The sequence below is a fragment of the Heterodontus francisci genome, chromosome 6 (genome assembly GCF_036365525.1).
Source record: "Heterodontus francisci isolate sHetFra1 chromosome 6, sHetFra1.hap1, whole genome shotgun sequence".
NCBI classification, from domain to species: domain Eukaryota; kingdom Metazoa; phylum Chordata; class Chondrichthyes; order Heterodontiformes; family Heterodontidae; genus Heterodontus; species Heterodontus francisci.
Window position 1 is genome coordinate 30,376,692 of NC_090376.1, and position 25,983 is coordinate 30,402,674.

The window sequence follows — 25,983 nt, forward strand, 5'->3', positions numbered from 1 at the left end:
TGTACGTGCACCTGAAGTGCTGTAACCGGCAAAGCTATGGACCAGGCAGCTCGTTTTTTCTCGGCTGGCACGGACGCGACAATCTGAATGGCCGCCTTCTGTACCGTTCTTTTTCTGTGGTTCTAATTACATAGTGTGAGCAATGAACACCAACATGGAAACAGGCCAGTGAGTTCAGTCACATGATCTTATTGAATGGCGAAACAGGCTTGAAGGACTAAATGGTTGTCTCCTGCTTCTATCTTCCATCTGCCTGCCCTATTTCTATAATTATTTTATTTTCCTTTCCTTCAAAAACCTATATAGCCTATCCTTTAATGTTAGGATGACCTGTACTTCAACCATTAATTTTTGTAGTCCATTCAAGGCCTTACATCACAGTGGGGGGAAAAAAGTTTCTGCCAGTCAGCCTTAAATCTCTTGCATTTAATTGTATATCTGGTTATCTCGATATGAATATCAATCACTGGAAACAGTTTATTTCTATCTAATCTATTTAATCTCGCGACAATCACACTGTAATCTCTTCTAAGGAAAACAGCTCCAATTTTTCATGCAAAGTAATTGCATATGGAAGGAGTATGCCAAAGAGTGCTTTCAAAAGTAATATTTATGAACCTTCCACTGCAAGACACCAAGTTAAAAATGTAGCATTTAAATTTAAACTTTCAATAATTTCTGATGTTTCATTGACTATATTAATAATAAATGAAGGAACAAGGAACTGTACATCTAAGGCCAGATGACACTTTAATTAGGAAGCAGAGTAAGTTGTGCGAATGGGAGCAGAAGTTTTATTTTATTCAAAGGGACTTGGATTAAATGAGTGAGCAAAACTATTACAAAATGGAGTTCAGTGTTGGGAAGTGTGAGGTCATCCGCTTTGATTCAGAGAAAGACAAATCTGAATATTTTCTTAATAGACTAGGAACTGTGGAGGAGCAAAGGACTTTAGTGTCAATGTACACAAATTGCAAAATGCATAGATACAAAAAAAGGTTAGCCGTTATCTCAAGATGATTGGAGCATGTGTGAAGAAGGGATGTTTCATTTGTACAGAGCCTTGGGTCAGACCCATGTGAAGTATAATTTTAGGCATCGCTCCTCAGGAAGGATATATACTGACATTGTGGGGTGGTACAACACAGATTCAACAGAATGGTACCAGGGCTTAAAGAGCTAACTTATGAGGACAGGTTGCCTAAACTTTCTTTGTATTCCCTTGATAGAAGGTTGATGGATGATCTGATTGAGGTGCTTGAAATGATGAAGGGATTCGTTAACTTCAGAGAAACTATTTCTTCTAGTGTAGAATCCAGAGCAAGGGCGTATAATAAAATTAGAGCTAGGTTGGGTAGGAGTGAAATTAGGGAGCATTTTTTCACACGAAGGATAGTGGGAAACTGTACCTCTGCACCTTAAAATGCTGTGAATGCTGGGTCAGTTTAATTTTTTCGAATAATGATAATTCATTTTTGTTAGGTAAGAGTATGATGGAATATGGAGGAATGGGAATAAATGGAGTTGAGGTGCAGATTAGCCAAGATCTAATGGAATGGCGGACTGGGCATGAGCAGCTGAATGTCCTTCTCCTGTTCTATGTTTATGCAACTGGGAAGACTACAGTTATTCTTCTGATATCAATTTTATTTTGGGAATATTATAACACATTTAAATGATGTAAACAAGTGTAGGAGCGATTTACATCAAGTCTGATAATCATTGGTTTCAGTGCTGCAATCTAATAAAATGTTCTATTCTCCCAGTGAACCATGCAGTTACACTTTTTATTTCCTGATTATACGAATGGCTGTAAACTGGCTTAATGCAAAGGTTGATATTTGAAAAGTTTGTAAATAAAATAATGTCAAAAAGGGTAAATGTAAGTGCAATTTTAGCTTACTCTCTCGTCAATTATAAGATATTTAGGATTGCAATTTTTTGTGAACCTTCTTTGGATATTGCTTTGACATCAAAAAGTGATTTTGCAGTTGGAGTGTGAACAAAGTTTAAGATGTATTGTACTGCTGGAAACTTTGTGATCTTATGTGCATATTTTCATATTGCAGTAATACCACCTCCTGCACACACTTGTTTATTGGTATGTGACCAAATGCTGCATTGAAGAATTTACTCTATTATCTGTAAGTTAGGGCTGCCCATAATTGTCATGAATTTCAAGTGGAAAGAGTACTACTCCAGGAGAAAGGTTTAATGTTCTTTATACAAGTTTATATATGTTTTTTAAAATATTATAGTTATATAATGGGTGCCTTTGAAAGGGACAAAGGTAAGTCGAGACATAATTTGATCCTTATTTTTCCAAATGAAAAAGATTTTCAGAAAGATGAGCGTTATGTAAAGGCCCATAAGGAACTCGCACAGTTCGAAATTGAGGAGGAATGGGTGGTGATGGGAGAACTCCATGATAGAACAATCAGACATGAACTTTAGATGAAGCAGGCTAAAAGGTTATGGTACTGAACTGACGACCAAAAGGCTGAGTGTTCAAATTTCACCATGGTAAATTGTCTAATTGAATTCAGTAAATCTGATTATCAGTGGGCTAGCGCCAAAAAGGTAACTTTAAAAGCTTCTAGCTTGTGAGTAAAACCTAACTGGATCACTAATATCTTTCAGGGAAAAGAGGCTGCCAGCCCAAATAGTCTGTCCTCCTCATGACTCCAGTCCCACACTTACCTGGTTGACTTTTAATGCCCTCTGAAGTGGCTTAGCAAGTCATTCAGTTTGTAAACAATCAATAAAGAGTTCCTTTCCCCACTGCGTCCAGGTGATCAAATGCATGTAGGTACAGGAACATGAAAATCTGACCCATTGATTATAGAAGGCCTTTTTGTTCCAGTTGAGGATTCCCAAAAGGACAGATTCTAAATTTTAAATTTTGGATATTTTGGCTTATTCAAAAGTCATTGGGTTAGAAAATGAACCTCAGTCTTAATGTTGTTTGAAGCTGTTTTAATTTATAATCTTTGGATTAATTCTCACCTAAACTTTTGAGAAATATTAAATTATCGTTTTTGTGTCACCCAACAGGGCATAGATTGCACTGCTTGTAAACCTCATAATTTGAGGTGGGGCTAAGATGAGCATAACTAGTGACGAAGTAAACTTCCTGGTTTATCGATATCTCCAAGAATCAGGTAAGAATGTTAATATGCACCACACAAAGTCTTCAAATGAACTATGAAACAGCTGATTTCTATAGATCCTTTATTCTATACATGTGACTTTATAATTAAGTCAAGTTGTTTTGTTATGGAGCCAGTGACACTCTGTAATCTCAGAAGCTCAGCTTTTTATGAAGGGTTGGCAGATTTATTGGAAAAATGAGACTCACATGCCCTTCTCCTGTACTTTGGCTCAGTCAACGGACTGTAAACATATGCAGGCAAGCCCTTAGAACTGGAGGGCATTCACATGTCATGCAGGTGGCTGCTGTGTGTGGGTGGGAGTTATACAGTAATAGCTTTGTTCCGTATACTTTGGCTTCAAATTATGCAGACTTTACATATTCACAGTTTAAAAAAGAGTTTGTTGATATTTGGGGATTTACCATATTAACTACATAATCAACTGGTACACTCTAGGGTTTCTTCTTTACAACCATCAGCTCACAACCTCACATGGTCTGATCAATAATTCTTCTTCAACGTCGACTTATGAAGTCAATTGGGTAGGCTAGACAGTCCCTGAGGATTTGATTTCTCTTTGCTGTTAAGGGCATCACTACTGGCAGCAGATGAGCAGCTCAAAGAAACAGAGTTATAACAAAATACAGTGCTCTAATTAATTATATAGCTCAATTATATTATAGGACTACAGTAAATATATATTGCAATAAGATGCACAGACTTCTTGGCTTCATAGAGTCATTAAGGCACAGAAGGAGGCTATTTGGCCCATCGAGTCCATGCAGGCTCTCTGTAGAGCAATTCAGTAAGTCCCATTCCCCTGCTCTATCCCCATAGCCCTGCAAGTTTATTTCCCTCAAGCGCCCATCTGATTTCCTTTTGAAATCATTCTTTGTCTCCACTTCCACCACCCTCATAGGCAGCAAGTTCCAGATCATCACCACTCACGACGGAAAAAAAGAATTCTTCCTCATATCCCACCCTGCATCTCTCGCCCAAAACCTTAAATCCTCTAGTCCTTGTGCCGTCAGCTTATAGAAACAGCTATTCTTTGTATATCTCATCCCACCACATTTTCATATTGACCCTGACCCAACAGTCAAATTAGTATACTTAAACCAATTCCATCATCCGATTCACTCCTCCCATGCCATTCTACCCTTCTCATGTCATTCCTCTCATGCTATCCCCATCCCACCACATTTCTATATGGATCCTATCTCCACCCCACCACAAGCAGCAGTTCCATGGCTGACATTTTGAAAATCATCTCATTGAAATGCAATAGGATCAGTTATGCCTGAACTAAACACAAGGCAGCGCTGGCTCACAAAGTGGAACTGGATCTCAGCTTCACCCCTTAGTGCAGTGGGATGAGGGTACCTTCCCAGATCATTCCTGCTGCAATCCTGATTGCTGACCACGGCCAATGCAGGGCTGCTGACTGCACCGCCAGTGGTTGCTGAGGTGATGCCAGGTAATGCTCATACATACTCATCTCCAAGCTACCGTACATTAACACTACTGGAGGGAGGTGAGAGGAAAGGATGGATCCTGGTGCTTCTCACTGATTTCTACCACAACTTCAGAAAAAAAACTAAGCTTCATAACAGTCAGGGAGAATCCGCACCACATCCCACACACACACACAAAAACCATCTTTGCATGGGTCAGCGACAGACCAACCATTGGTAGCCATACCCAGTATCTCTTAAGTCACGTTTGGGTACTCGTGATCTACTAGTCACTAAACTTGTTGCAATATTGAGCTTTTTAATATGCAATGATGTTTGTTTCCTATTAACTAAATATTTTGGGAAAATATAAATCAAAAATGTTGTCTTGTACACTTGGATTATTACAGGGACTTTATTATGTTGGTGGTGAAATGGATTTTTTCCATGTAGTCTTCTTTGTATTGTCAGAATTAACAGGTAAGGGGTTTACTCCCAAAGTCACACAACACAGGTGGTTTCAACCCTACCCACCTGGAAGAAACTGGCTTAGTGGGCAGTTAAAATCCCCCAGGTTAGTTATCTGCCCTGGAGCTACTGGGAGCTGACTGTTCCCAAGTTTAACTTGCTCTACTGAGCAAGTGGCTAGGACACCTTCCCAAAGCCGATGGGTTTCCTTTTCTCCTTATGGATATTAGGTCCAAACAATGTCATCGGGACCAAGGCAATTTTAACTTAACAGCCAGATTGGGAAGCTGCAGTGGCTTTCCCACCAAATGAATATAGTGGGGTAAGAGGATCAGGCCAGACAAGGCCCAAGCAGGCATGTTTATTTTTATTTTCCTTCTGGGGCCAGGGAGAGCAAGCATTCACCGCTGGGCTCCGCAACAAACACTTAGGCCTCCTAGCCATGAACATGTGACCCCCTCTTGATCACGCAATCCCTGCAAGATGGCCTGGAAAGCCAATTTTGCCATATAGCTGATTTAAGTGGGCAGCCTTTGACCTGTGCAATTTCTACCCCCCACCCCCCACCAACCAAACCCAGAAATTGGCAGGCATGTTTCTGGAGCAGCGGATGAGTTTCTAGCTCTCACTGCTACCCACCCAGCCAAAGCTGGGTCGGAGTACAAATTTGGCCCAAAGTGTTTATTTCACTCAAAGGCTAACAACTCAGAACAGATGGATGTCTAGAAAAAAGCGCCGCAGGGCATATGTTTGGTCCAAATAATGAAACGTTAAATGATTAACCACCTCAGGGGATCATCACCTGCAATTCTAAACTTTTGATGCTTTTGTTAAAGATAGCTCACATTGTTCTTCAGAAGTATCTGTAGGACAGCTTGTTGCTTAAGGCAACATTCTATTCAGTTAGTCTACTATGGCACATCCTTCTTCTTCTTTGGCCTCCTGATCTCGAGAGACAATGGATAAGCGCCTGGAGGTGGTCAGTGGTGTGTGGAGCAGCGCCTGGAGTGGCTATAAAGGCCAATTCTAGAGTGACAGGCTCTTCCACAGGTGCTGCAGAAAAATTTGTTTGTCGGGGCTGTTACACAGTTGGCTCTCCCCTTGCGCTTCTGTCTTTTTTCCTGCCAACTGCTAAGTCTCTTCGACTCGCCACACTTTAGCCCCGCCTTTATGGCTGCCCGCCAGCTCTAGCGAACGCTGGCAACTGACTCCCACGACTTGTGATCAATGTCACAGGACTTCATGTCGCGTTTGCAGACGTCTTTAAAGCGGAGACATGGACGGCCGGTGGGTCTGATACCAGTGGCGAGCTCGCTGTACAATGTGTCTTTGGGGATCCTGGCATCTTCTATGCGGCTCACATGGCCAAGCCATCTCAAGCGCCGCTGAATCAGTAGTATGTATAAGCTGGGGATGTTGGCCGCCTCGAGGACTTCTCTGTTGGAGATACGGTCACCTGATGCCGTGTATTCTCCGGAATGGCACGTATGCAGGCTATAAGAAGCACCCACCTAAACACAATCACTCTTCAAAGGATATGACACAACCTGGGGATGTGACTTTGACAGCTGCTCTGAAACCAATGAGAAGAAGGCAGGGGCATGATTTGCTGGACCCATCTGTGATTGACAGCTCAGTAGACAGATACTTCAGGCTGGATTTTAGCTTTACAATGTGCTGGGTTTGGTGGGGGTGGTGTTGGTAGCATGTGTAAAACCCGGAAGTCAGTGCAACATGTCTGTCAGTAGCGTTTTAACTCAGCCACTGCATTACCCTATCTTTTCTGGGTTTCCCAATGAATTAATATGAGGGGGTGTGATGACGACCTTGAGGCGATTTAACTCCAAACTTGCAATTTGATGGAGTTTGGAGTTGGAACCACAAGAGAAGGAATTGACAGAATGGAATCCAGACTAAAGTTTGCTCTAAGCTGAACAACTGTGCAGTAACCCAAAAGTCCCTGTGCACACGTCGGCCTCTTTAAATTACTGCTTAGCCATGCAAAATAATTTAAAGGGGCCATGTATTTAAAGAAATCACCCACGTACTTGGGGGAAAAAATTCGAGGGAACATTGATCCAGACATTCAAAAACAGCATCTCGTTTTGGTGACGTGCACCTGGACCTGCTGCCGAGAGCTCTAGGGGCCCGCAGGGAGATACTGTACCCTGCTGATGGGAAGATAAATCCAGCAGATGAAGCAAAGACGATCTACTAGAGATTGCCCACAAGGTCAGCAGCAGACGGGTGGTGCCATGCTCATGGATTCCATGCTGAAAGTAGCTTAATGACCTAAGCAGGAAAGGAAAGTGGAGTATAATGGCACATTCACCTACATCCTGACGTGCATATCACCCTAATCCCCTCCTTCTGCCTTCTCAAGCCTATTCCAGCACATCATTCCTCAACGTACCTTGAAGGTGCACCCATCCCTCTCTGTCTGTGTCCTTCCTCACATTCCCATCTGTCTATCCATCACGAACACAATCTCATCCTTATGCAATGTCATGCCTCTCACTCATTGTACACTTAACAAATATTCTCCATCTGTCTGTTCAAGAAATGCTATTATTCTCACTCATAGGTTTCTTTTCACCCTCCTTCCAGGAGAAGAGAGCAAGAGGGTAACTAAGGAGAGAGTAGGGCCCATAAAAGACCAGAAAGGTAACCTATGTGTAGGGGCGGAAGATGTTGGTATGGTTCTTAATGAATACTTTTCATCTGTCTTCACAAAAGAGAGGGACGTTGCAGATATTGTAGATAAGGAGGAAGAGTGTGAAGTATTGGATGTGATAAACATAGGGAGAGAAGAAGTATTAATGGGATTAGCATCCTTGAAGGTTGAAACATCAGGGCCAGATGAAATGTACCCCAGGCTGTTAAACAAAGCAAGGGAGGAAACAGTGGAGGATCTGACCGTCATTTTCCAGTCCTTGCTGTGTATACAGGTGTGGAGCCGGAGGATTGGAGGACTGCAAAGGTTGTACCTCTGTTTAAAAAGGGAGCGAAGGATAGACAGAATAATTACAGGCCAGTTAGTCTAACCTCAGTAGTGGGAAAATTATTGGAATCTATTCTGAGAGACAGGATAAACTGTTACTTAGAAAGGCTTGGGTTAATCAAGGATAGTCAGCATGGATTTGTTAAGGGAAGATCTTGTTTGACCAACTTGATTGAATTTTTTTAAAGAAGTAAAAGGAAGAAAGATGAGGGTAGTGCAGTTGATGTGGTCGACATGGATTTTAGCAAGGCTTTTGACAAGGTCCCACATGGCAGACTGGTTAAAAAAATAAAATCCCATGGGATCCAGGGAAATGCAGCAAAGTGGATACAAAATTGGCTCAGTGGCAGGAAACAAAGGGTAATTGTTGACGGCTGTTTTAGCGACTGGGGGGCTGCTTCCAGTGGTGTTCCGCAGGGCTCAGTACTGGGTCCCCTGCTTTTTGTGGTACATATTAATGATTTGGATGTAAATATATGGGGCATGATCAAGAAGTTTGCAGACGACACAAAGATTAGCCATGTGGTAGATAGCGAGGAGGATAGCTGTAGGCTGCAGGAAGATATTGATGGGCTGGTCAGATGGGCAGAAAAGTGGCAAATGGAATTCAACTTGGTGAGTGTGAGGTGATGTATTTGGGGAGGTCAAACAACGCAAAGGAATACTTGATTAATGGGAAAATACTGGTGTAGAGGAAGTGAGGGGCCTTGGAGTGAATGTCCACAGATCCCTGAAGGTAGCAGGACAGGTTGATAAGGTGATTAGGAAGGCATATGGAATCCTTTCCTTTTATTAGCCAAGGTATAGAATATAAGAGTAGGGAGGATATGCTGGAGTTGTATAACTTATTGGTTAGGCCACAACTTGAGTACTGTGTGCAGTTCTGGTCACCTAATTACAGAAAGGATGTAATTGCACTAGAGAAGGTACAGAGGAGATTTATGAGGATGTTGCCAGGACTGGAAAAATACAGCTATGAGGAAGGATTGGATAGGCTGGGGTTGTTCTTCTTGAAACAGAGAAGGCTGAGGGGAGATCTGATTGAGATGTACAAAATTTTGAGGGGCCTGGATAGAGCGGAGGTGGAGGGTCTATTCATCTTAGCAGAGAGGTCAGTGACGAGGGGGCATAGATTTAAAGTGATTGGTAGAGAAATTAGTGGGGAGATGAGGAAAAGCTTTTTCAGCGAGAGGGTGGTGGGGGTCTGGAACTCATTGCCTGAAAGGGTAATTGAGGCAGAAACCCTCAACTCATTTAAAAGGAATCTGGATGTGCGCCTCAAGTGCCGTAATCTGCAGGGCTATGGACCAAATGCTGGAAGGTGGGATTAGAATAGGTGGATCGTTTTTTGGCCGGCACAGACACGATGGGCCAAGTGACCTCTTTCTGTGTCTGAAAATGTTTTTCCTCATCTGCCCTCTAATTTCTCTACCAATCACTTTCTATGATTCTGTTATTCTACCATCCAACTCAACCTCTGTAACATTGCCTGTGTCTGCCCCTGGCTCAGCTCATCTGCTGCTGAAACCCTCATCCACGCATTTGTTGCCCCCAGGCTTTACTATTCCCTTGCATTTGTCGCTGGCGTCCCACATTCTATCCTCCGTAAACTTAAGCTCAACTAAAACTCTGCTGCCCATATGCTAACTTGCGCCAAGTCCCGTGTCCCATTACCCCTGTGCTCGCTGCCTGACATTGGTTCCTGGTTTAAGCAATGCCCCGATTTTAAAATTCTCATCCTTGTTTCCAAATCCCTCCATGGCCTCACCCCTCCTCATCTCTATATTCTCCATTCCCACAATCTTCGAAGATCTCTACTCCTTTGATTCTGGCTCTTGAGCAGCTCTGATTTTAATTGCTCCAGCAGTCAAGGCCTTGAATTCCCTCCCTAAATCTCTCCGCCCCCTATCTCTTTTTCCTTATTTTAGATGCTGCTCGTCATCTGCCTTAATATCTCCTTGTGGCTGGGTGTCAAATTTTGTTTTATAACGCTCATGTGATGCACCTTGGGATGTTTTGTTACCGAACAACAGCACTGTGGGTGTACCTACCTCACATGGAACTCAGCGGTTCAAGTAGGCCACTCACCACCACCTTCTGAGGGGCAATTGGGGATGGGCAATAAATGCTGGCTTAGCCAGCGACGCCCACATCCCATGAAATAATAAAAGCTACTAAAAAAAAAGGCAGAGAACTGGAGGTGGCCCTCCAGCGATCTCGCAACTGACAGCTGCAGAGGAGGATGCACTGAAAATCGGCTAAGTTTCTGCATGACTGGCTTTTGGAGATGGGGTATCCTAGCTACCTGCTGATAGAATTAAAATATCAGACATGGTATGCATCACTCACTCATGTCGACGATGTCAGCAGTGAATAAAATATGGCCATGTGCATAATAATCATTTAAAACATTCTTACCTTGGACACTTCTAGAATCTTCTACAGAGCCTTCAAGACTCCCACAGGAACTGGTCCAGGAGGACTTGGAAAACAACGCGACTCCTCAGAGGACGTCAATTATTCTGAGGGTGCACCATCACAGGACCCGATTAGGCCATGCACCAACTCAGATACTCACACTTCAGTGGGACCAGTAAGGCAGGGAGTTGGATTTTCATGTGGTGACTCGCACGTCACAAGTGAGCAAGAGCAGATGGTGGAGACACAGACAGCAGTGGAGAGGCCACATTGGAGACTGCAGGATGCTCCACACTCTGGTCAGCTGGCCGCAGATGCTGTCCCTCAGGAGCAGCAGAGAATATTCAATGTACTGGCAGGCTTTCCAGCCACACTGTATGAGATTGGAGCATGAGTGGTATGGTATCACAGGACTTTGCAGTGATGTCTTCATCTATGGAAAGAGTGGCCACTTCCATGGAGCATCAAATGAGTGCATGCAGGCCCTTGCCAGTGAATGCCTGCTTAAATAGGTTGAATGATACCTTCGCCTTGGCTGTTCATCGCCCCACTGATCTGCAGCAAAGTGTTCTCCAGCTCATTGCTAGCAAGGAAGTGCAGGTGGGTCATGAGAGGGATGATGGCAAAAGGGGCATGGAAGTGGGGACTTGGCTCAATGCACTTCCTCTTATCATCTGTTGACCCACCTCAGTCAGTACCCCACTCGCTGCCTTGTGTCCCAGTGGCCGAGTCTGCCCCTGCACAGGTGCTAGTGGTGCAGTCTTTTGGGTCCTCGCAGGCTCCAAAGCCCAGAGGACATTGGCCAAGAGCATCTCAGCAGTCAGAGCAGGGATCTGAGCAGCCTGTCTCTACCTCTGCTGAAGTCACAGGAGTTGCACCAATTAGAAGTGTTAAGAAGAGGATGAGTAAAGATTTGTACAAGGGTATGCACATGGCTGTATTACACAATGTACGATTGGTAAGTTGCTGTTTTATTTTGTGCCACTGAGATATTTCTTACCCTACTCTGCAGCTTGCCCATTTTTTTGTTTGCTGATTGGGAAGTGGTCTTTTCACTTGTGATGAATGAGCATAGGAACAGTAGTAGACCATTTAGCCCCTTGAGCCAGTTCCACCATTCAGTGAGATCATGGCTGATCGGTGACCTAGCTCCACATACCCTGCCTTTGCTCCATATGCATTTATACCTTTGGCTAACAACAATCTATTAATCACAGATTTAAAATTAACAATTAACATTGTTCGTCATCATAAGAATTGAATTGATGCTGAGCAATGGAGGGGACTGTGAAAGGGATGCTTGGTTGTTTGCAGGACAACTTTGTGTTTGTGGTATTGGAGGGGGAGTGGTGGTAGGGAAGTGGCTTTTGCATGTGGTTGTCAGATGGGTGGACTGATCCAACATAAGTGAACTTTGTAATAATGAGGGAAGCCCAGGCCACATTACATTCCCCCGCTGCCATCTCCTCATTCCCCTCTTCCACCTGCCCTAAATTGTGAAGAGACTCTGTGCCTTCTGCAGATCCAAACCTCACTGTTGTACAATGTTGTGCAGAGTGCAGCACACCACGTCCATTCTCAGGAACATGGCTGTTCTGTACTGAAGGGCGCCTCCAAATCAGTCCAGGTATCTGTAGCACATCTTCAGTCAGCATGCCGATGGTTTGCTCAGTGACTGGTTGTCACATGGCTTTAATTGTACATCTCCTGGGCCTTGTTGGTTGGGTTCCCCACTGGTGTCATCATCCATGTTTTTTTCCTCTGAACAGCTAGCCGGTAAGTCTGCTTTGAGGTACGAAGAGATCAGGAAGGGTGGACTGCCTCAGTCTAAAGCATCATGGTAGTTACCCAAGAATCTTGTGCACACCTGCATAAGCATATTTTGTGGTAGCAGATCAGCTGTACATTGATGGAGTTGAAGCACTTGCGGTTGATGAATACTCCTGGATGATCTAGGGGTGCCTTAATTGCAACATGTTTCTAGTCGATGACAGCATGAATCTGTGGGTAGCCAGCCAGAGCTGCAAATGAGTGCCCACTCATTCTAATGGGCATCGTTGCAGGAAAAGTGTGCATAATTGCTGGCCCTTCTGCAATCAGTCACTAGTATTATGCATTTGTGAGCTGCCAACTGCAAGATCCTGAAAATGCCTCCAGCAGAGCCATGGAAGTATCCAGAGGCAATGAAGCTGAGGTGGGTGTTTACTTTGACAGCTACTGATAAAGTGTGGCCACCAGCTCCAGCTGGCAACAGGTCTTGTTTTTGGACCCTGATAATAGTTCCGAAGAAGGGTCACTGACCCGAAACGTTAACTCTGCTTCTCTCTCCACAGATGCTGCCAGACCTGCTGAGTATTTCCAGCATTTCTTGTTTTTATCCCTGATAATGTCTGGTACCACCTGACATGACACCCTGAGCCTCCTGAGACACTAGTATTCTGACAAGTTGAGGAAGCTTATCCTCTGCCTGTGTGCCAGGTATGACCTCCAGGAAGCTGCACCTCTCTGCTTAACCCCTCTCTGTCTCTGGAGTTGCAGGTCTGTAAGCAACAGGCTGTTGTTGGTGCAGCTCCTGTTGGTACTGCTGCTGCTAGTGCTGACCATCTTGGTCTTCATCTGAAGTCCAAAGTAACACGTGGTTAGAGGCACCCATGTTGATCTGATTGATCAGAGCTCTGAAGTGCAGATCTGAGGCCTCCAAAGTTGTTAGCATAACCTCAAAAATTGTAAAAAGTTACCTCCAAAGTGTGTAAAGTAACCTTTCAGCACAAGTACTGTGAGCAAACCCTTGCACACAAACAGGTAAGAAAGCAGCTGTGAGATGTCTGTACTTATTGGCATATTTCCCTGTCAAGTCTTCAGTCCCTCAATTTCTGCTCTCTTCTCACCTTGCTTTCGCTGCTGAGTTCCAGGAAGCCTGGAAAACCCATGGACCCACAGTTAAATGTCAAAAGTCATGTTGACTTCACTATAATTGAGCCATCAATATAATGAAATTGACAATCTGCTTCTCCCAAAGGGTTGCATTCAGGCAGCTGAAGTTAAATGCAGAAGTCGATGGGTTGAAGCCGGCTTCCCGTCATATTCACATTTTCTTTCAGGACTTAACCATGCAAGGGAAATGTTCACCCACATTAAAACTCCCCCTTCATTTCATAGACTTCTATTGGCAGCCCACAGGCAGTCAGTTACAGCAGTCAGTGAATTGCAGCTTACAGCTGAGAGCTCCCAGGCTATTTGGTTTTCTAGTTAGTGCCAGCCCACCCAGGTAAGCAAGCTAATATGAATTTGCAGTAAATGAACTTCCATTTAGAAGTCAGTGAGAGCACAAGTTGTGATTGTTGTTGTGTTATATATCAAAGTGTGTAAAGAAATATACATTTCACAGTGTTAAACTGTGTAATGTTTGTTCATCTATCCAATGAAAATAAAGTTGTTCATTGCTTTGAAATCTGTCTGAATTCCATACTCCTGTTCAGAGAGAGGAGAATTCATGTGTCAGTGTATGATGCATTCTAATAGCCAGTGTACACAGTAAGGATTCTGTTATGCCTGGGTTAGGTTATTATTTAATGAGGTATTGGGCAGATTATGGTGCCTTCTGGAGGTGAGGTCAACTTATGGATGTGGCAGAACGCAAAAGAATATCTAATGTAAAAACCCCAAAGTGTAACAATCTTGAAGGACAGAAAGTGTTCAGGGTTACCGTGGACCTAACTGATGTAACACCACACATGGCACTCGGATTAATGTAACTTCTTTTTTAAATTCAAGGGTAAATTCATTGAGGAGATTCCCTATTCATATGCTAACTCCAGATTGGATATAAAGCAATAAAGAAATTCTGTTCTCAAGTCTTAACCAGTGCCATTTTAAATCATCTGCCAGGAGGATTATGCAAGAATGATCTAGAAAGGCTCACTATGGTTTGTCCTAGGTACTGCAGTGTCAGCTAGCAACATTGAGATCAGAAACACAACATTGGCCATCAAAGTTACCATTGCACCAGTGTATGACTGCATCACCATGGTATTCCGACATGGTTCAATTTGTTAAAGTCAGAATCACAGAATAATACAGTGCAGAAGAGGCCCTTCGGCCCATCGAGTCTGCACCGATGCATTAAAGACACCTGACCTGTCTACCTAATCCCATTTGCCAGCACCCGGCCCATAGCCTTGAATGTTATGACGTGCCAAATGCTCATCCAGGTACTTTTTAAAGGATGTGAGGCAACCCGCCTCTACCACCCTCCCAGGCAGTGCATTCCAGACCGTCACCACCCTCTAGGTAAAAAAAGTTCTTCCTCAAATCCCCCTTAAACCTCCTGCCTCTCACCTTAAACTTGTGTCCCCTTGTAACTGACCCTTCAACTAAGGGGAACAGCTGCTCCCTATCCACCCTGTCCAAACCCCTCAATCTTATACACCTCGATCAGGTCACCCCTCAGTCTTCTCTGCTCCAGTGAAAACAACCCAAGCCTATCCAACCTCTCTTCATAGCTTAAATGTTCCACCCCAGGCACCATCCTGGTGAATCGCCTCTGCACCCCCTCCAGTGCAATCACATCCTTCCTATAATGTGGCGACCAGAATTGCACACAGTACTCCAGCTGTGGCCTTACCAAAGTTCTGTACAACTCCAACATGACCTCCCTGCTTTTGTAATCTATGCCTTGATTGAAAAAGGCAAGTGTCCCATATTCATTTTTCACCGCCCTATTAACCTGCCCTTCTGCCTTCAGAGATCTATGGACAAACACGCCAAGGTCCCTTTGTTTTCCTCGGAACTTCCCAGTGTCAGGCCATTCATTGAATACTTCCATGTCACATTACTCCTTCCAAAGTGTATCACCTCACACTTTTCAGGGTTAAATTCCATCTGCCACTTTTCTGCCCATTTGACCATCCCATCTATATCTTCCTATAACCCAAGACACTCCACCTCACTGTTAACCACTCGGCCAATCTTTGTGTCATCCGCGAACTTACTGATCCTACCCCGCACATAGTCATCTATGTCGTTTATATAAATGACAAACAATAGGGGACCCAGCACAGATCCCTGTGGTACGCCACTGGACACTGGCTTCCAGTCACTAAAACAGCCGTCTGTCATCACTCTCTGTTTCCTACAGCTAAGCCAATTTTGAATCCACCTTATCAAGTTACCCTGTATCCCATGTGCATTTGCTTTCTTGATAAGTCTCCCATGTGGGACCTTGTCAAAGGCTTTGCTGAAATCCATGTAAACTACATCAACTGCACTACTCTCATCTACACACCTGGTCACATGCTCAAAAAATTCAATCAAATTTGTTAGGCATGACCTCCCTCTGACAAAGCCATGCTGACTATTCCGAATCATATTTTGCCTCTCCAAGTGGAGATAGATTCTCTCCCTCAGAATTTTCTTCAACAGTTTGCCTACCACTGACATGAGACTCACTGGTCTATAGTTCCCTGGCTTATCTCTACAACCTTTCTTAAATAGTGGGACCACAGTAGCTGTTCTCCAGTCCTCTGGCACCTCCCCCGTGTCCAGAGAGGAATTAAAAATTAGGGTCAGATCCCCTGCAATCTCCACCCTCGCCTCCCACAGCATCCTGGGACACATATCTTCCAGACCTGGAGATTTGTCTACTTTTAAGTCTGCCAAAACCTCCAATACCTTGTCACTCCCTATGACAGTTTGCTCAAGAACCTCACGGTCTCTCCTCTGAGTTCCATATCTACATCCTCATTCTCTTGGGTGAAGACAGAAGTGAAGTATTTATTCAACACCCTACCAATGTCCTCTGACTCCACCTACAGATTTCCCCCTTAGTCCCTAATGGGTCCTACTCTTTCCCTGGTTATCCTCTTCCCATTGGTTTACTTATAGAATATCTTGGGATTTTCCCTACTTTTACCAGCCAGAGCTTTCTCATATCCCCTCTTTGCTCTCCTAATTGCTTTCTTAAGCTCCATCCTACACTTTCTGTACTCCCTAATGCTTCAGTTGATTTGCTCTGCTTGTATTTGCTAAAAGCCTCTCCTTTCCTTCTCATCGTACCCTGAATGTTTCTGGTCATCCATGGTTCTCTGGGCTTGTTGCTCCTACCTGTTACCCTGGAGGGAACATGTTGGGCCTGTACCCTCCCCATTTCCTTTTTGAATGTCCCCCACTGCTCTTCTGTAGATTTCTCGACAAGTAACTCTTTCCAGTCTACCTTGGCCAGATCCTGCCTTATTTTACGAAAATTTGCTCTTCCCCCAATCCAAAACCTTTTTTTTGCAACTTGTCTATTTCTTTCTCCATAACAAGCTTAAATTGTACCATGTTGTGGTCGTGATCACCAACATGCTCCCCCACCAACACATCAACCACCTGTCCGGCTTCATTCTCCAGAAGTAGGTCCAGCACTGCACCCACCCTAGTTGGATCCTCTACATATTGAGCTAAAACATTCTCCTGTATACATTTTAAGAACTCCACTCCATCTAAGCCCTTCGCTCGATGACTATCCCAATTAATGTTGGGAAAGTTGAAATCACCTAATATAATTACCCTATTATTATTTTTACACACCTCTGCGAATTGCACACATATTTGCTCCTCAATTTCCCGCTGACTATCTGGGGGTCTATAATAAAAACCTAGCAATGTGGCTGTCCCTTTTTTATTCCTAAACTCTACCCATAAAGCTTCATTTGGTGCCCTCTCCAAGATATCAACTCTCCTTAACTAATATTGCAATGCCCCCTCCGTCTTTTGCCCCCTCCTCTGTCTTTTACCCCCTCCTCTGTCTCGCCTGAAGATTCTATATCCTGGGATATTGAGCTGCCAATCCTGCCCCTCCCTCAACCATGTCTCCGTGATGGCTACTATATCACAATTCCACGATTCAATCCTTTCCCTCAACTCATCCGTTTTACCTGTAATACTCCTGGCATTAAAGTAGAGGCCATCCATCCTGGTCTTACTCTCTTGAAAGTGCTGCTATTAAGTTAAAAAATAGCCCAATGGGGTTAAATTCGCAGAACAGCAGAGCTGAGGAATGTAGAAAAGACTCTGACAAAGGGGTCGATTTTAATCAGGAGCAAGTTCTCGTGTTGGGGGAGGGAGGGCACCTGATAGGGAGCAGGATGAGTGCAAAACACTCCTGCTGGCCTTATTGACTCCTGGGCCTCGTTGACGTCTGAGGTGAACTTCCCACCTGAATGCATCAGCAATAAGCAGCCTGCCCATTTGCTGGATGTAATTTCCTGCGGGCTTCGAAATGTCTATTTGAAGTGAAAATGCCCCACTTAAAGCTGTGCGAGATTGGTGCAAATTTTTCTGCAGCAATGAGTTGGAAGCAAGCCCTCAGGTCCTCTGAGGCCTCCTTTTAATGTCATTGTGGAAGCGGTGAGGGCTAGTAGGGATGTCCTTTTGCCCACTAGTAGCAGGAAGATTGAAAAGACGAATAATACAGAAAACCTGGAGAGATGGTAGAGTTTATCAGCTCCAGGAGCATCACCCTCTGGGGCCTGAGTTCAATGAAGACCTGACGAGAGCAAGAAGAAGCAAGAACCTCTTCATTTTTCTATCTCTCTCAATAACAGTCAATAGTCCTTTCCTAGTGCTCTTAGCAATTTTCTCCCTGTATCATATCCTTCACTATCCATTACATGGGCACGCTATATCACACCTCATGTATTCCAAACACTCAGGTGTTCTCAACGTGCAGACGCACACCTCTGACACTGTGCACCCCCCTGACACTGTCTCTTTACCAGACACCAGTTGATCCATGTGTTTAGCCAGGCAGCAACAGAAGGTTGCAAGCAGTTGACCAGCCCTCAATGGAAACATTAATGTTATGAGGACATTGCAAAAGGGGTGGAGACTTAGCGTAATAGAGCTCCACACCATTTTCCTCTCTTTTGCACCTGGGAAATAAGCATCCTCCCAGTGTGAAGTAGAGGGAAATCAGCCCAATGTTTATAGCTCATCACAATGAGCATTGTCTTACACACCAGGACATGCAAAGACACTTGAAGGATTTTGATCGCCAAACTTGTGGCACTCAGATCACCATCTCCGCCACATGATACAGAATAAATGCAATATTAATAAAACAAATGTGAAGATCAGATCCTATGACATCAGTAGGACCCTGATGCAATTTTAACCACCAATCGACAGAGTGTGCACCAATTTATACTTAAATGTGGTGTGGCATGTAAATGGTTTGGGTCTTCAAACACTTAGACTGCTTGCTTCCCGCCCAATAGAAGTGCTCACAGAAGAAAATATTCCCAATGTTTCCAAATAAAATATACTACTGGCATAAATAACCCATCAGCTTTTAAGTACTTAATAAGGTAACCTTAGGAGTTTAGCAGTTTTTTTTTTATGCACAGCACATCTGGAGTCTTTTCGAAAATATAAGCCATCTGTTTGACCGAGGCAGATTTCATAAGATGGGGCTGACAACCTTGACTTCGCAAACAGATTGCAAACAACTGTTGGAAATAATTCAGAGAATAATGTTTGGCAAGGTAAAGTGAGAAGCACAACCTTACATGGAACAGGCTTGCTTATAGTACATAACGTTCTCATATAAATTTCATGAAGTTGTTTTATAAATGTTTGCAATGTTCAGAATTTTTGCCCCCCTCACTGAAGGCTACAACTCATGACATCTGGTTCCATGGCACCAGCTCCCTGTCCAGCACTTTAGCCAAGAGATCAATGTTCATCACGAGTGTAGATGGTGAGTGTCAGTATAAATCAGAGACCCTGGCAAATGAAAGAAAAGGTTTTGTGGACTCAGCTTATTTTTTTATTTGCTTTATTGAAAGTGAAGAGATAAAAGGTTTGCAACTGCTACCATAATATGTGTAAAATTGAGAATAATGGCAGTTATAAGGGAACACCTATACGAATAAAATTCATAAGAAATCACATTGTCACAGACATGAGATCTTGAACAGTTTTTTCTGTTTCCATCCATTTATGATCAGAGAAGTATCTGCTGGTCACTTTTTTTTATTCATTCATGGGATGTGGGCGTCGCTGGCCAGGCCAGCATTTATTGCCCATCCCTAATTGCCCTTGAGAAGGTGGTGGTCAGCTGCCTTCTTGAACCGCTGCTCCATGTGGGGTAGGTATACCCACAGTGCTGTTAGGAAGGGAGTTCCAGGATTTTGATCCAGCGACCGAAAAGGAACAGCGATATAGTTCCAAATCAGGATGGTGTGTGACTTGGAGGGGAACTTGCAGATGGTGGTGTCCCCATGCATCTGCTGCCCTTGTCCTTCTAGTTGGTAGAGGTCACGGGTTTTGAAGGTGCTGTCCAAGGAGCCTTGGTGCGTTGCTGCAGTGCATCTTGTAGATGGTACACACTGCTGCCACTGTGTGTCGGTGGTGGAGGGAGTGAATGTTTGTGGATGGGGTGCCAATCAAGCGGGCTGCTTTGTCCTGGATGGTGTCGAGCTTCTTGAGTGTTGGAGCTGCACCCATCCAGGCAAGTGGCGAGTATTCCATCACACTCCTGACTTGTGCCTTGTAGATGGTGGACAGGCTTTGGGGAGTCAGGAGGTGAGTTACTTGCCGCAGGATTCCTAGCCTCTGACCTGCTGCTGTTGTCACGGAATTTATATGGCTACTCCAGTTCAGTTTCTGGTCAATGGTAGCCCCTAGGATGTTGATAGTAGGGGATTCAGCGATGGTAATGCCATTGAATGTCAAGGGGAGATGGTTAAATTCTCTCTTGTTGGAGATGGTCATTGCCTGGCACTTATGTGGTGCGAATGTTACTTGCCACTTATCAGCCCAAGCCTGGATATTGTCCAGGTCTTGCTGCATTTCTACACGGACTGCTTCAGTATCTGAGGAGTCACGAATGGTGCTGAACATTGTGCAATCATCAGCGAACATCCCCACTTCTGTCCTTATGATTGAAGGAAGGTCATTGATGAAGCAGCTAAAGATGGCTGGGCCTAGGACACTACCCTGAGGACCTCCTGCAGTGATGTCCTGGAGCTCAGATGATTGACCTCCATCAACCACAACCATCTTCCTTTGTGCTAGGTATGACTCCAACCAGCGGAGGGTTTTCTCCCTGATTCCCATTGACCTCAGTTTTGCTAGGGCTCCTTGATGCAATACTCGGTCAAATGCTGCCTTGATGTCAAGGGCAGTCACTCTCATCTCACCTCTTGAGTTTAGCTCTTTTGTCCATGTTTGAACCAAGGCTGTAATGAGGTCAGGAGCTGAGTGGCCCTGGCGGAACCGAAACTGAGCATCACTGAGCAGGTTATTGCTAAGCAAGTGCCGCTTGATGGTACTGTTGATGATACCTTCCATCACTTTACTGATGATTGAGAGTAGGCTGATGGGGCGGTAATTGGCCGGGCTGTACTTGCCCTGCTTTTTGTGTACAGGACATAACTGGGCAATTTTCCACATTGCAGGGTAGATGCCAGTGTTGTAGCTGTACTGGAACAGCTTGGCTAGGGGCGTGGCAAGTTCTGGAGTACAGGTCTTCAGTACTATTGCCGGAATTTTGTCAGGACCCATAGCCTTTGCAGTATCCAGTGCCTTCAGTCATTTCTTGATATCACGCAGAGTGAATCAAATTGGCTGAAGTCTGGCATCTGTGATGCTGGGGACTTCAGGAGGAGGCACTGATGTGCTGGGCTCCCCCATCATTGAGGATGGGGATATTTGTGCATCCACGTCCTCCAGTTAGTTGTTTAATTGTCCACCACCATTCACGGCTGGATGTGGCAGGACTGCAGAGCTTAGATCTGATCCGTTGGTTATAGGATCGCTTAGCTCTTGTTTATTGCATTCTGCTTATGCAGTTTGGCACGCAGATAGTCCTGTGTTGTAGCTTCACCAGGTTGACACCTAATTTTGAGGTATGCCTGGTGCTGTTCCCGGCATGCCCTCCTGCACACTTCATTGAACCAGGGTTGGTCTCCTGGTTTGATGGTAGTGGTCGAGTTGGGGATATGCCGGGCCATGAGGTTACAGATTGTGATTGAGTACAATTCTGCTGCTGTTGGCCCACAGCGCCTCATGGATGCCCAGTTTTGCATTGCTAGATCAGTTCGAAATCTATCCCATTTAGCACGGTGGTAGTGCCACACAACACGAAGGAGGGTATCCTCAATGTGAAGGCAGGAATTCGTCTCCACAATGACTGTGCGGTGGTCACTCCTAGCAATACTGTCATGGACAGATGCATCTGCGGCAGGCAGATTGAGGATGACAAGGTCAAGTATGTTTTCCCCTCTTGTTGGTTCCCTCACCACCTGCCGCATACCCAGTCTAGCAGATATGTCCTTTAGGACTCTGCCTGCTCGGTCAGTAGTGCTGCTGCCGAGCCACTCTTGATGATGGATATTGATGTCCCCCACCCAGAGTACATTCTGTGCCCTCGCCACCCTCAGAGCTTCCTCCAAGTGCTGTTCAACATGGAGGAGTACTGACTCATCAGCTGAGGGAGGACGGTAGGTGGTAATCAGTAGGAGGTTTCCTTGTCCATGTTTGACCTGATGCCATGAGACTTCATGGGGTCCAGAGTCAATGTTGAGGAATCCCAGGGCAACTCCCTCCCTACTGTTTACCACTGTGCCACCACCTCTGCTGGGTCTGTCCTGCCGGTGGGACAGGACATACCCGGGGATGGTGATGACAGAGTCTGGGACATTGTCTGTTAGGTATGATTCCGTGAGTGTGACTATGTCAGGCTGTTGCTTGACTAGTCTGTGGGACAGCTCTCCCAACTTTGGCACAAGCCCCCAGGCGTTAATAAGGAGGACTTTGCAGGGTCGACAGGGCTGGGCTTGCCATTGTCATTTCCGGTGCCTAGGTCGATGCCGGGTGGTCCGTCCAGTTTCATTCCTTTTTATTGACTTTGTAGTGGTTAGGTACAACTGAGTGGCTTGCTGGGCCATTTCAGAGGGCAACTAAGTGTCAACCACATTGCTGTGGGTCTAAAGTCACATGTAGGCCAGACCAGGTAAGGACAGCAGATTTCCTTCCCTAAAGGACATTAGTGAACCGTTTGGGTTTTTACAACAATGGTTTCATGGCCATCATTAGACAAGCTTTTAATTCCAGATTTATTAATTGAATTCAAATTCCACCTTCTGCTGTGGTGGGATTTGAACCCATGTCCCCAGAGCAATACCCTGGGTCTCTGGGTTATTAATCAAGTGACAATACCATTATGCCACCGCCTCCCCAGTTATGTGGTATCATGTCTGTCACTGCTTCAGTGAACTGGGTTCCCAGCTTTATATTGTTTCATTTCAAGGATTTACTGTGTAGTGTATGGTTTGATGGGCAGTATATTACTACATATTCAGTGTAGGAATCCACACATGTACAGTGGACCCTCCATTATACACACCTATTATTTACCATCCAGATCAATTGTCGGAATTTTGTCAGGGCAAAGCCTTGTGCGAGAAATGACTTCATTACACAGCTTTGTAAAGTACTTGTATTCATTCTTGTACCTAGTGTATCGCAGTACCCTAACCCTAAGACCAGAATTTGGGCACTTTTCATTATCATTAATGGAGACTCAAGTTGCTTCCATACAAGATTAACCGCTCTATGACCACAGCTATTTTATTAAATATCTTATTGAATTCTCACGTCTCGAACTCAAGTATTCATCGCAGGCAGCTATAGTCAAAATGAATTCACGTTTCTTTCTATAGTGTCCATAATATAGCAAGCTCTCAGGATTGATTTGTTGTAAATATGCTGTAGTGCTAATTATTTTATCTGCAATGTTTCTTTTTCCATTTTTTCCACTATAGGAGAAAATGGTTACGCTGGCTGCATAAAATATATATTAGGCTTTACTGGATTCCAAGTGATGCTAATCCTCATTATAGTTTGGTGCTAATTCAGCTTGATATCATACATCATTAATGCTGTCTTTTACTGTTTCTAAAATCTTGCTAGTCTTCCTAAATAGCTCTTAAATTGTGATTAAATAGATCATCGTTACTGCTCAGTAGCAATTATAAAAGAGACATTCTAGTGCATTTTATACCTCAGTAACAGGCTTCAGCAATATTATGATTCATGAAGCACAACTTGCCAAGAGTCCCAACAGTGAAGTAATTGCTGAGGCAAGCTGCAAGAAAACACTTTCAAGATCACCATAAAGAGAAGTTTCAAGCTCTAAAGTTGAAAATCTTAGTGATTGATGAAGGAATTGCTCTCACAGAAGCCAGGTTTTCTTCATCATTTGTTTATGAAATACCAGACGAGGCAGCTGTTTAAACGGAAACCTTTGCCCAAATGCTATCTTCGTGCATGGAAGCTGCAGAATCCTCATTTGTTAACCCATGTGTCCTACTTTTAAAACATAAGCATGACTGCAGTTTGAAGATTCAAGTCTGAAAGCTTTGATGGACATTCCTTACTTCATTAAAAGAAACTTCTGCTAAAAATTGCACAAAATGCTTTTGGCTGCAAAATTAGGGTCTGTAGCACCAGTAGCTTCAGAGCTGTGGACGATGTTTTAGTACCAACATGGTGTTCAAGTCGCTTTTGCTCGCTTCTGGAGTGGACTGAACTGTACGCAATCTTAGTGAGGGTGCCAGAAGTATGCTGGGTAAACAGATTAAAATAATCAGTCAGCATTTAAAGCTGATTTGACTCTAGCACTACCATTTTGGACCTTGGGCTCAAGTTAATGCCGCCTTTTAAATATGCATTCAGAAACATGAAGGACCCCGCCCTGTCCCCCCCCCCCCCCCCAAACCAACCATATTTAAAGGGATCATCAACAACTTGCAGGTTAGTTGCTGATTACTTTCTACTGACTCTTTGAATTTGTGGAAGTGCTGGATGTTTTGAGGAGTTACCTATAGTTAGTAAAGTCTACAGGGAGTGGTGTTGCACATGGGGAAGGCATTGCTAGTGCCTTCAAGGACTGTGAGCACACCACTTGCTCCCAGTATTGGAGCCTTTAGTCGCAGTCCCTCATGAGAGTAGATAGTGCAGAGGCAGCAAATAAGAGGACAAATGGCTTGCTGAGGGAGGAGGAGGGGGAAAGGACTCTCAGCTGGAGGCCTTATTCACCTAAGTTTTGGGAATACTTCTGTTGACTCCACCTAAGTCAGGAGCAGTGTGTTCGGCATCTGCAATTCATGAAGGAACACTGCCCCCTTTGGAACCAGCCCGGTAGTCTCAGCAGGGTGAGGACAGCACTACTGGTGACCGTGACCCTCAATTTCTTCGTGTTCAGATCCTTCCAGGTTGGAACAGGTGCCATATCCAACATCTCGCAGGTCACCTTCCATTTCTGTATCAGAGAGATGGCAGAGGCTCTTTATGCCAGGAGAGGGGACTTAGTTGTCTTATTTCTGAATAGAGAGAAGCAAACGGAACATGCACGTTGCTTTTCTAAGTGAGCGGGCTTTCCTGTGGTGCAGGGTGTCATCGAATGTACCCGCGGTTTTGTGGGCACTGCATGTCAATGATGAGATGTACCATACCAGTTGCTAACTGTGCAGTTGTTGTGCAACTACATCATGTTGGTGAATGCCTGTTATCCTGGCCGCAGTCTGATGCATTCATTCTGCACCAGTCCACTGTCCGGCAATCTTTCTGCCACCAAGTCAAACCAGAGGGTTTCTGCTCTACAACTAGCTGATGACTCCCCTGCGCAACCTAGCTACCTAACCAGCATTGATGTAAAGAGAGCCATTCTGCCACGAGGAACATAAGAAATATAAGAAATAGGAGTTGGAGTAGGCCATTTGGCCCTTCAAGCCTGCTCTGCCATTCAACAAGATCACCACTGATCTTCAATCGCAACTCCGCCTTCCCACACAATCCGTATATCCCTTAATTTCCAAAAATCGTTTGACCTCTTGTCTTGAGCATACTCAACAACTGAGCATCCACAGCCTTCCGGGTTAGATAATTGCAAAGATTCGCAACGCTTTGAAGAAATTTCTCCTCATCTCAGTCCTAAATGGCCAACCCCATAATCTGAGATTGTGACCCCGTGATCTAGATTCCCCAACTAGGGGAAATGTTTTCTCAGCATCTACCCCTTAATAACTTGTATGGTGGTTTTAAACATCATTGAGAAGACAATTGAGGTGCTGAAGCAATTATTCAGCTGCCTTGACCGCTGTGGAGGAGCCCTCCAGTACTCGCTTAGTGGCGGCCTGTTGCATCCTCCACAACATGAACATCATGAGGGCACAGCTCTTGCCACAAGGGATTTGGCGAGCACCTCAGAAGGCGGAGGAAATGAGGAGGCAGCTGGCACATCCACGTTCCAGATGAGCTGCCCATGAGCACATCTTTCAACTTTGGTTCCCACGAATGCAACCCCAGATCCCCAATGGACACAGTCCCACACCTTACTGCCCCTCTATTATGGACTAACAGCGAGTCCCCTTGGCCACAATTCTGAATAAAGGACAGCACAAAACAGCCATTCCAGACCAACTTCATCCAATAAAACATCCAG

General features: G+C 44.5%; 1 protein-coding gene across 7 annotated transcripts in view; it reads left to right on the forward strand.

Annotated features, from left to right (window-relative positions):
• The window catches only part of LOC137371215 (F-box-like/WD repeat-containing protein TBL1X), a 375,589-nt gene that overhangs the window by 261,211 nt on the left and 88,395 nt on the right, over positions 1-25,983 (forward strand). For 6 of the 7 annotated variants that reach the window (XM_068033399.1, XM_068033400.1, XM_068033398.1 and 3 more), the window contains one exon: positions 3,055-3,161. In XM_068033399.1, the coding sequence (XP_067889500.1) occupies positions 3,104-3,161 (58 nt within the window). In that variant the 5' untranslated portion in view covers positions 3,055-3,103. Of the gene's footprint in view, positions 1-3,054; positions 3,162-25,983 lie in introns of those variants that run through there. The other variant, XM_068033405.1, reaches the window with a different exon arrangement.